Source organism: Lutra lutra, chromosome 10 (assembly GCF_902655055.1).
Source record: "Lutra lutra chromosome 10, mLutLut1.2, whole genome shotgun sequence".
Lineage (NCBI taxonomy): Eukaryota > Metazoa > Chordata > Mammalia > Carnivora > Mustelidae > Lutra > Lutra lutra.
In genome coordinates, this window is record NC_062287.1 from 56,966,671 (window position 1) to 56,978,984 (window position 12,314).

The window sequence follows — 12,314 nt, forward strand, 5'->3', positions numbered from 1 at the left end:
ACAAAGCAGGATCTTAGCAAATATTTTTTGAATGAATGATGAATCCATATGCATTTATTGAGCACCGACTATGTACCAGGCCTTGTGTTAGAAGAAATTCCATTTAATTCAACAAGCCTGAAGGGCTGGTATTATATCCCCAATTTACAAGTTAGAAAATAAACACTGGAAGCAGTGAAACTGATCAGCTCAAGGCCTCACCATGGACTGGTGCTGAAGCTGAGATTGGAGCCCAGTCTGGCTACCTTGGGCTTCAGCTCTGCTGTCCCACAGCTGTCAGGGAGCTAGGCTGCTGCCCACCTGCTCCATTGCCCCAGGCCTTCCCTGATAGTGACTGCGGGCTCTGGTGAAGGGTTGACTTTTGAATAGCCTCAAGGAAACTAGAAAAAACAAGCCTGATCTCCTAGTTCCTACACCTGACTCATGCATAGCTCTGATTCTATCACCTTCCTGTACAAGAATCTAAATAATCTGAGGTGAACAACCTGGATTCGAGTCCCATCTTCCCAATTTTTGGCCACTTGTGGCCTCAGGCAAGATACTTGGGTCTCTCCAGACCTCAGTGACTTTCTTCTTTTGCCTGACTACGCTTCTGAGAACAGTTGTCTGGGACCCCAGCTTCTGATAAAACTGAGGCGATCTAGTTCATCCTCCGCACATCCACGTGGCTCTGGAAGAGTTATTTTCATTTTTCTAAGGACCCCCAAGGGAGGCTGAAACCCCTGTCTGGACAGGGCGGGAACGTAGGTGGAGGGGGCTGCCCGGATGAACGGCCCCAGTGACAGAGGAAGGCAGATCTCACTCAGTCAGAGGCACAGAGTGGACTGACACCCAGAAGACAAGAGCTTCCTCTGTTGCCCTTGCTGCCTCCTCTACTTTTCTTCATGGTTATCATCTGCACGGTTTTTTGTTTGAAGACCCACAGAGCCCTTCGTGACGCAGAGTCTAGTCTTGCTGTGTGAAAAGTCTCTCCTATGGGCACTAGCCTCTCCATCTGTGAATTGGGGATTCTGATCTTAACGACCTCACGGTTCCCCTCCAGCACAGAGTCCGTGCTCTTTGACGAGAATGCCCTGTAGCAGAGAGCCGTTTTCTTCTCTGCGAGGCCACGAGATGCCCCCCTGCCCGGCACCGCAGCAGTGGGCACCTGTGGCCCGCTGAGGAAGAACTTGTCGATGCTCGCCCCCTCACGCTTGGCTATCTGGCCAGCGCATTCGCTCGCCAGAGACGGGTGTTGGAAAGAAGTGGAACTCTCCTGCTGTCACAGGCATGCTACCCTTCGCGTACAGTAAAAACTTCACTCTGAGTGTCGTCCCCCCACCCCAACACACAGACACACACAAAAGCACTGCAGCCCAAAAGCCGGCCGGAGGCGGGGGCGGCTTGTGCGCGTGCGTCGGCGCAGAGTCCTCTCCCGCCCACGTGCGCGGCCCCGATCGGAGGCGCGCGCCCGGTCGGCTGGCGGGAAGGCGCGCGTGAAGCCCCCGTCTGGCTCTCGGTGTGGGGGAGGGAGGACAGGAGGCGTTTGGAACGTGCCACTCTCGGAGACAACGGGGGAATTTTCGCGCTCCTCTAGCGTTTCTACCCCTCCTATTCGCCGACGGATCCGTTAGTTCCCCCACGTCCCCCGCCGAGATCCGAAGCCCCGCGCCGCGGCCACGCTCCCTCCCTCCAGCGTGGCCCAGCCCCTGGAACCCCGCTTTGGACTGTGTTGTCCCCTCTGCCGCCGGAGCGGGGCGCTGCGCCACACGGTGGGGCCGGAAATTCCCGCGGCCGGAGTGGAGGAGCTGAAGCGGAGAGCGCGGCACCGCCTTCCACCTTCCCGGGCCGGGCGGGGGCGTTGGGCCCAGCGAGGGCTGGGCTGCTCGAGTGGGGGCGGGAGGCCGCGTCTGCGAGGAGCTGCGGCGCCGGCGGGCGGGGAACGGGACAACGCTGCTGCTCGAGAGCCCTTCGGCGAGCTCGGAGACCCTGCACCCCAGCTCCCGGGCCCCCGCCCCCTCTCGGTCTCCGCCTCCTTCCCTCACACACCCCCCGGGCCGACGGAGCCCCAGGCCTTCCCGGCGCTCCTCCTCCTTCTCTTCACACTCGCGGTCCGACCCGGGTCCTCCAGCTGCCTGCCGGCCTTGCCTTGCTCCCTGCCGGGCGAGTCCTCGTTCTCAGGTTCTCCTTGCACACGCACACACACAAACACACGCTTGCCGGGCCTCCCCTCCTCACGGCCCCCTATCTCCTCGTCCGAGCTGACGCCGCCGTCGGGGGGAGGATTGATGTCCCTTCAGCATCATGCAGCCGCCGCCGAGGAAGGTGAGGGTGCAGTTGGGGGGCTTTGCGGTTTGGGAGGGATGTGTACAAGGGACGCGGCGCCCCCTCCCCCTTTCCGCAAGGGGCCGTGACCGCCGTCGTCTCGGGCTTGTCACCGAGTTGCCGCTGGCTTCAGTAGGGGGCCACGCGGATGAGGTGCCTTTCTGATGAAGGGGCTGCCGGGGCTCGTCCCTTCCACCGCACGGGAGACCCCCATACATTTCACAGGAGTTTCGGGTGTGCATTTGTATGTGTGCGCGCGCATGGCAGTGCTGCTCGCTGCAAAGTGCATTCTCGGGGCTGCACCGAGGGGAGGCGGGGAGCCCCTGCAGCTTTTCAGAGCCTGTGCTTGTGTGATTGTTTAGTCTTCGCCAGGTTTGAGCCCTCCGTCTGCTTGTTGCCACCCTTGCCCATTTGATCATTTTCAGGGAATTTGTTTCCAGCCTAGCGGTAAGGTTCGGCCTGCCTTTCCCACGGGGCGGCCGAAAAGAAGTTGGACTAGTCACCGCCCCCCACCCCAGGGGAAAACAAGAAATTAAGCCTTCCCCCCACCCACCCCTGGTCCAGCCCCGCCCCTCCAGCTAGGGGGCCAGGAGGCTGGTGCTGTCCCCGGAGAGCGAGAACCGGGCGGTGCGTGGCGTGTGCACTGCGATCTGGGCTTGGGGTGGGAGTGACGGGTGCTCTCGGCGTGTCAGCGGCTCCCCCCGCTGCGCCCTTCGAGAACTGTTTCGCTGCCCTCTTCCCCAGCGTTCTCAAGGGCTGAGGCTGTGTCCTTGTCTTTTTAATTCTGCAGATGGTTACTGAGTGTCTACCCTGGGCATTGGGTGGAGAATGCTGTTCTGTCCTCCCCTCGTGGGCAAACATTTGCTGAATGCCTAACTCGCTCGCGTCTGCTTCTTCTTTTTCTCTTTCTTAACCCGTGTTTCTCCAGTTAAGTGACTCTTTTTTCTTTCACCCCTCCCGGTTAGCCCGGCTCCACGGCGGCGGCAGGGATTCCAGGCCCACTGAAACCTGGAACCCTGGGGTCCGGGCCTGGCTGGCGAGGCACTGGACAGCTTGCATTTGCTGTTCTGTTTGAAGTGGAGCCGCCACGGGGACCGGCTTGCTGGGGTCGCTTAAAAGCACTGCATATGCTGGAAGGTCACTTTTGCTTTCTCCTTTGTGAGAAAGAGATTGTGATTTGATGCGCTGTCAGCGAGCTGGCATCCTGAGACTGTGCTTTCTCGCAGCCATTATGGGATGATTTATGTAGTCAATTTATGCATATAATTTCATGATTGTGTAAATTTTGGCCATTGTATATTAGACATTCCTATACTCACGTCTGCCATCTATACTCAGCTCACCTCTCCTGGTGGTTGAGATCTTTGAATCTTTTTTGGAAGAAATAGAAGACAGGCTCTTAAAACTCTAAGAAGACTGCTACCTATGTATTAAGCTTGTGCATGAAAAGGAATAACTGGCAGTTTATTTTGCATTTCTTTAATCTGTAATTTTTATACTCTTTTACTTTCATTTACCCTCTCTCAGGATATTTGGCTAGATTTCTCATTGTGTCCTCAGGAAACAAAATTAGGTAACTAGTAATGGATTTATGGCCTTTAGGGGAGAAATGAGCAAGAGGTATATATTCTGACAGCTGTTAAGTATTTTGCTTAAGTAATGACTTTGTTTTTAAAGTTGCAGTTAAGGCCTTCATAATATATGGTATATTTTAGGTGAAAGTTACACAAGAACTGAAAAACACTCAAGTTGAGCAGATGACAAAACTTCAAGCCAAACATCAAGCAGAATGTGATTTACTTGAAGATATGAGGTAAGGTTATAGTAAATAGTATAAGAACTTTTATATCTTTGTTTCAAAGAACCATTGAGTTACCAAGCCCCAGGAACTGATGATGGAATTTCCTTTTGGATTTCCTGCTTTAATGCTGTTAGAGCTTTGACTCAGCTAGGAATTATAACTGGAACTAACGCAATACAAACTTTTTTTTTTCCCTTTAGTGGTGGAACCTATAATCTACACATACTATCATGAAAAAACAAGGCTCTTAAGAATTATTAAATTATAATTATTAAAGTAAAAATTCTTATTTAAATAATCTTTCCACTGAATTGTAACATTTACTGACCTTAATGATTTCACAGAGATTTTTTTAAACTGACACCTCTGGTTAATAGTTAATATCTGGGGGTGAGCCTGTCAACCTCAGACTATTGTACACTGGCACTATTTGTTAGAACATGACAAATACAATTTTGTCTTTGAACATTAAATTTAGTGGGAAATATGTTTATCATATTTTGTCATTAAAGTTACCTGTATTCGTAATCAAGACAATTCTAAATAAATAAGCCATCTTGCCAGCGTTGTGAAAATCAGTATCTTTATAGAGGGAAGCATGACTCATTTTACTGAAAGAAATACCACTCTTTTAACAATCCTGTAATACAAATTGACAGCTCAACAAATATATTTTTATAAAGGATAGAAGATAAGTTGCATGTTGAAACAGAGTGGCTACAATTCTTATTTCCCTTTAGTAACACATTTATCAAATTGGCATTGGGTCTATAAGCTTTATCTGTTGCCTGTTTCTCCTGTGGTGCATAACCTCATGTTGACTTCATGAAAACTATGATCTGTGTGTTGTTATAATAAAATTATGTGTTTGGATAGTTGAATTGTTTGGAGCCCAAACATTTTAATTTAAAGAGCTCCCTTTTTCCTGCCCCATATTTAATTTAGGTACTACTTGTGACTATTTCTCCTGTCTGTTCAGGGTTTCTAACTAGGGCATATAAATTTAGTCTTATCCAAACTTGAATATACTAAGATCATTGTTTTCTCACTGGGAAGTATTCTATTTTAATTCTGCATTAGTTTCTTTTTGTTTTTCATGTGGCCACAGGGGAATTTTTAGACTTAAATAATTCCTGTGCAAAATACCTGAAGCTCTTCGTAAGGTTAAAAATTAAGTTTTGGGGCACCTGGCTGGCTCAGTGGGTTAAGCCTCTGCCTTTGGCGCAGGTCATGATCTCAGGGTTCTGGGATTGAGCCCCGCATCTAGCTCTCTGCTCAGCGGGGAGCCCCCCAATCTGCCTGCCTCTCTGCCTACTTGTGACCCCTGTCAAATAAATAAATAAAATCTTTAAAAAAAAATAAAAATAAATAAGTTTTAAACATCTATTAAGTGAAATATGGTATTGTAGTAGCAATCTCCAGATGAAGAAAGTAATAAATTTTTGGAAGCAGTTTTATAAGGCCAAATTAGTAAGTGAGGCTTCTCTGGGGTATGGAAGGTCAGTGGTCATTAAACCCTGTGATTATATCTTCTAAGACTTCTTGTTTACATTCTTTTCTTTTTTTCCCTTCCTGCCTATACCTTAGTACCAGAGCTTATGGTCAAGTATGGGGACACACAATCACTGCTAAATTGATATAGGTTGTTCTGCTCCTGTTATTTATTTGTTTGTAGTATTGCTGATGCCATCACATTTCACTTGCCTTATTGCAATAATATCCCAACTATTGCAGTAGTGTTCTCATATCTTCTACGCCTCAATCTCTTCTTTAAAGTCTGTCTTCCACATTGTCACCAGCTAGCTTTCTTTCCTTTCCTTTTCTTTTTTTAAGATTTTATTTATTTGAGAGAGAGTGTGCACATGCAGGTGCAGGGGGAAGGAGCAGAGGGAGAGGGATAAGCAGACTCCCTGCTGAGCAGGGAGCCTGACATGGGGCTCAATCTCAGGACCCTGAGATCATGACCTGAGCTGAAGGCAGAAGCTTAACCGATGGAGCCACCCAGGTGACCCACCAGTTAGGTTTCTAAAAACATTGTTTATTATATCCTCTGTTCTCTATGGCCTCCCAGATAAAGACTACACACCTTGTTGTAGCATATATAACACTCTGCAACCTAGCCACGAGCTTCCTTTCCTGATGTAATTACTGCCATTTCATGCTTATTCATCCTTCCTTCTTATTCCCCTTGCCTTGGCCACTCAGGACTTCTGGTTATCTAATTGTGCTCTGTACATTCATTCCTTTAAATACACCATTCTCTTTGCCCGTTAATACCCTTCCTCCCACTTTTTCACCTGGCAAATTCTGGTTGCCACTAAGTTTGCAAGTTTGTTGATCTCTGTGATCTCAGAGGATTTTGATTTTGCACACGCTTTTGGCTTCCCCCCTCAGGTGAATTCCTTGAAGTCAGGGGGTAAGTCTTAATTCAGTTTTGTGTCTTTGTACTCTTTGTTTAGGCTGGCAGAATTGTTTAGTGAATGTAACTGGCTATCTTTAAGTGTACCTTACTTGTTTTTAGGTGAAATGTTTTATTGTTCTGTTTGTAGGGTGCTAGAGTGTTGTCTGTTGGGCTTGTGTTGTACTTTGATTCATGTGGGCACTTTAAAACATTGTACTATTTGATGTTGAGTATATCTATATTTACATATAATATATAAATACATAGATTGTTAGTGTTCCACGAATTAGTAGATTCTTTATTCAAATGATATACGTTCTTTTATATTAAATTCTTTCTTTCTTTCTTTTTTTTTTTTAAAGATTTTATTTATTTCTTTGACAGAGATCACAAGTAGGCAGAGAGGCAGGCAGAGAGAGAGAGGAGGAAGCAGGTTCCCGGCCGAGCAGAGAGCCCGATGTGGCGCTCGATCCCAGGACTCCAGGACCATGACCAGAGCGGAAGGCAGAGGCTGTAACCCACTGAGCCATTCAGGCGCCCCTATATTAAGTTATTTCAGTGAATTCCTTCACTCCTATGTAGTTGTGATCAGAATACTGTATTACCTCCTAATAGGTGAATTTATGTTTCTGATTTTTTTTTCAATGATAATATTGAATTGGAAGTTGAAAATTGCATACCCTTGATGTTCATAATAACTTTAGTTGCTTGAGAAAGGGGGTAGTTTGGCTTTTTTGGTCTGTCCTAGCAAGTAGAATGACATTTAAAAATTCATTAGCAAAGGCCGCCTGGGTGGCTTAGTGGGTTGAAGCCTCTGCCTTTAGCTCAGGTCATGATCTCAGGGTCCTGGGATCGAGCCCCATGTCTGGCTCTTTGCTCAGCGGGGAGCCTGCTTCTTCCTCTCTCTCTGCCTGCCTCTCTGCCTACATGTGATCTCTATCTGTCAAATAAATAAAATCTTTAAAAAAAATTCATTAGCAATCTCTGAACTTAAAGTTTTTATATGTATTATCTTGTAAAAGATCTTGCTTGTTGTCCCCACCCCCCCACCTTTTTTAAAAGTACTTTTTACCCCCAGTGTGGTACTTGAACTCAAAACCTGGAAATCAGGAGTTGCATGCTATACGGACTGAACCAGCCAGGTGCCTTTGTTTTTCTTTTTTTGAGGGTCCCATCCCCTTCCTCCCCCAAACCCCACAAATAGTAGTCCTTCTCACCAATGCCTTAACCAGTATTATGCTCAATTTAGGTTAGTGTGAATTCACTCAAAAAAAGTGCAAATAGCTTTTCTTAATATAAAGAAATTACTAGTAGGCAGAGAAAAATTTTTATTACTTTAAAAAGAGCGAAAAATTAAAAGACCACAATAATTATTAAGCTGTAAGTAGGAGATGTAATAGGAGATGTAGTGTATTAAACTGTAAATAGACAATTTCATGCTGGGTTATGGCTGGTTTCCACTTCCTTCTCCCCCTTCTCATCTTCTGGAATTTTGAAGGGAGGAAACCAGTTATGATACAGTATTTTTCCTTTGCTCTCCTCCCCTGCTTCAGTTCATTTGTTCCAGAGATGTATTTGGAAGCTGGTGTGTTGGGAGTAAAATTTGAGAATGAAAGATAACTCATTTGTTGTTAATCAGGGACATTCCATGCTTTGGGGAGATTTTATACTGAAGTGTTTCCTGTTGACTTTTGCTGTCAGCAATAGACAAGGAAACTTTACTTTCTTTTTAGTTTATTATTATTATTTTTTCTCTCTTTGCTTTCTAAAACCATGTATAAGTTTCTAAATACTACAGCCTATATATTATTTATTAATATTATATATTTCATATTGTTTATTCTTATGATGTACTAACTAGAGTCAATAAAGAAAGTTCTTTGCAGGGATCCTGAATATAAAGAACTACCTTCTTAGCAGACATTTTTAGGTCATTATATAATTTGGAAAAACCATAGAATTTTAGAGTCAGTTAAACACTGTCATGTTTGTCAATGAAAATGGAAACTGAGGCACAGAGAGATGAAGTGAATCATAGTGAGAAAAAAAATGCTATTTCTCTAACTTCTAGTCTAGTGCACTATCCCATCTCTCTGTATTATCCAAGCTTTTAATCAAGGAAATCATCATAAGTCCCATTTCTTGAAACATTTTGCCTATCAAATAGTACATTTTAACTAATAATTTTTTTTCTTTTAACTTTTCATACATCAGGCTGTCAATCAGCTTTGAATCAGTATTTTAAAACTACTAACATGAATCCAGACAAAGGCAAAGATACTTGAAACTTTACCTCAGAGAAGGCTGAGTGTATGATTTCTCACAGATGTTCTGAAAAATGGAAACTATCTTAAAAAGCACCTGTCTTTTCTTTGTAGAAACCTGGAGGTCTAGTGACCTCAAGTGAGGAATTACTATACTATGTTACCTTCTATAAACTGTAAGTTTGTGGGACTCACTGGGGATTCGATTCTTGACTATTTATGGATGCTCTGAGAATTTTTTTCATTGTCTCAGAGACTGTTATGTCTAGAAGGGAGCCTTAGAAGTAATCTGGTCTAGACTGTTTTTTAAAAAAGTTATATTGTATTGATATATAATTTATATACCATGCAACTAACCTATTTAAAGTTTTTAGTATATTCATGGGATTGTATGACCATCAACACTTAAACTTGAGAACATTTTGCTTCCCCAAAAAGAAACTCTGTACTGATTAGCAGTCACTTCCATAATTTTCTCTACCCTTAAGCAATTACTTTCTTTTTCTATAGAAATGGAATCTGTAAAAATGAAATAATACAGTGTGTGGTCTTCTGTGACTGGCTTTTACTTAGCATAATATTTTGAAGGTTCATCCATGTTATAGCATCAGTACTTCATTCCTCTTTATTGCTGAATAATACTTTGTTGGATGGATGTACCACCACATTTAATAACCTACTTATCAGTTGATAATTTTTTGGCTGTTATGAATAATATTCCCTTGAACATTCATATACAAATTTTTGTGTGGACTTATGTTTTCATTTATCTTGAGTATGAATCTGGTAGTGGAATTGCTGGGTCATATGGTAACTCTGTTTAACTTTTTGAGGAACTTTTAAACTGATTTCCAAAGTGGCTCCACCATTTTATATTCCCACTAGCCGTCATGTTATGGAGGTTCCAGTTTCTCTACATCATTGCCGATGCTTATTATTGTCTGTCTTTTGGTTATAGCCATCCTAATGGGTGCGAAGTGGTATTGTTGTGGCTTTTATTTGCAATTCTCTAATAGTCTGTGTTATTGAGCATTTTTTCATGTGTTTATTTTAGCCATTTGTATATCTTTGGAGAAATGTCTATTCAGATCTTTTGCCCATTTTAAAATTGGGTTATTTGTCTTATTGCATTATAAGAGTTCTTTATGTACATGTATATGTATGTCTATATATGTAAGTTATTTGATTTGCAAATATATACAGTATTTACTATATTTTTCCCACTCTGGAAGAATCACCTGAAGTGATTCAGACATGCATTAAATTTTGAGTTACTGAAGCAGTGGAAAGGATAAGGACTTTGAAGGTAGACCAGAGATCGAAACCCAACTCTGCCACTTATTAGTTGGGTAATCTTGGACAAGTTACTAAGGTTCTGTGAGCCTCATATTTCATATATGTAAAATAAGGTTAGTACCTACCTTTTTTGCTTTTCTATAAAAGTTAAATGAGATACATGAAATGCTTAGCATGGTAGATCTTCAGCATTGGTAGCTGCTATTGTTAGTGGAAATTAGAGCCTGGGAAGAGGGATGTTGTCTTATTCAAGGTAACAGTAGAGGTTTTTGTGTTTCATTAATTCTAAGAAGCACAGTTTTTTTTGTTTTTGTTTTTACATTCTTCTGAAATCCAGATACATCTTAGAGTTGGTTTTGGCTTTGATGTAGTTGTCAGTGTCTCTTCATGTATAGAATTTGAATACCTGGGGCGCCAGGGTGGCTCAGTGGGTTAAGCCGCTGCCTTTGGCTCGGGTCCTGATCTCACGGTCCTGGGATCGAGCCCGGCGTCGGGCTCTCTGCTCAGCAGGGAGCCTGCTTCCTCCTCTCTCTCTGCCTGCTTGTGATCTCTCTCTCTCTGTCAAATAAATAAATAAAATCTTTAAAAAAAAAAAAGAATTTGAGTACCTATTGGCAGGCTTGAAAGAAAATCCCACAGTTAATGGTTGGAATACAAATGTTGGGTCAGCTGGGCTTTTGATGGTGCAGAGGATGATATTGTGTGGAAAAATATAGGTATCAATGATTCAGAACAGTGGTTCAGAAGAGCTTGACTCCTGAGTGTGACCAGTTTATGCATCAGTTTATCTTTTTAAAATCATGCACAAGAGTATATATCCTAAAAAATCTGACTAAATAAGTTTAAAAGCACTCTTTCAATAAGTATAAATAAAAATTATAAGTGGTAGGGTATTGTATCAATTTAGTTGGCAGCATTTTTTCTTAGTGGAATATAATGTGTCTTAGAATCAATGTTTTTGATATGATGAAAACTGGAAGTATCTAATCAGATACTGGACCTGGGTCTATTTTCATTCATGCAAAAATTGTAAATTGCTTCTCAATTCAGTGTTCTTCCTTTCTTTAAAAATTTTAAAATTTACTTTTTAGAAGGAGGGAGGGGGAGAGGGAGAAAGAGAACCTTTTTTAAGTTACAGAGGTAGAATTCAGTGATTAATCAGTCTTTTTTTTTTTTTTTTTTTTTTTTTTTTTTAAAGATTTTATTTATTTATTTGACAGAGAGAGATCACAAGTAGATGGAGAGGCAGGCAGAGAGAGAGAGAGGGAAGCAGGCTTCTTGCTGAGCAGAGAGCCCGATGCGGGACTCGATCCCAGGACCCTGAGATCATGACCTGAGCCGAAGGCAGCGGCTTAACCCACTGAGCCACCCAGGCGCCCCAGTCTTTTTTTTTTTTTTAAAGATTTTATTTATTTATTTGACAGAGAGAGATCACAAGTAGGCAGAGAGGCAGGCAGAGAGAGAGGAACGGAAGCAGGCCTCCTGCTGAGCAGAGAGCCCGATGCGGGGCTCGATCCCAGGACCCTGAGATCATGACCTGAGCCGAAGGCAGTGGCTTAACCCACTGAGCCACCCAGGCGTCCCAATCAGTTTATATAATACCCAGTGCTCATTACATTACGTGCCCTCACCCAGTACTCACATCCCCCTACCCCTCTCCCCTCCAGCAACCCTCAGTTTATTTCCTATGATAAAGAGTCTCATATGTTTCGGGGAGAGGGTGAATCTTAAGCTGGGCATGGAGCCTGATTCAGGGCTTGATCTCACAACCCTGAGATCATGATCTGAGCCAAAATCAAGAGTTGGACGCTTAGCTGACTGAGTCACCCCGGTGCCCCAGTATTCTTTCAGATGAGAACTTATAATGATATAAATCATGAGGGGAGAACTTTTAAAAATAGGACTGCATGGAAAAAGATAAAATAGGACTGCACTTAACATTTCTTTGAATGAGAGGGAAAAAAAAGATTACCTGATTTTAAAATGAAAGGATAACATGGAATTTTAACTGACTAAATGAATTTATATTTTAAATATATACTTCTACATTATGGTCAGTTCTGGAGGGGGGAGACTAAGACTAAGAGTAGGAGGTACAAACTAGGCAGAGGAGGAAATAGGGAAATACAGTTTGAAAGAATCTGTTTACTAAAACTTTTTGTCACAGACCAATGCCTACTTGAAAGAGTCAGGGTTTTAACAATACCTTTTCCTATTGCTCTTTAATGGTTTATGAACTCATAAGCCA

At 43.3% G+C, this 12,314-nt stretch overlaps 1 protein-coding gene across 1 annotated transcript in view; it reads left to right on the forward strand.

The window, feature by feature from the left end:
* The first annotated feature begins 2,149 nt into the window (after window positions 1–2,149).
* FCHSD2 (FCH and double SH3 domains 2) overlaps window positions 2,150–12,314 on the forward strand; it is a 297,456-nt gene continuing 287,291 nt past the window's right edge. The window contains exons 1-2 of the mRNA XM_047690735.1: window positions 2,150–2,304; window positions 4,020–4,117. Coding sequence (XP_047546691.1) covers window positions 2,284–2,304; window positions 4,020–4,117 — 119 coding nt within the window. The 5' untranslated portion in view covers window positions 2,150–2,283. The remainder of the gene's footprint in view (window positions 2,305–4,019; window positions 4,118–12,314) is intronic.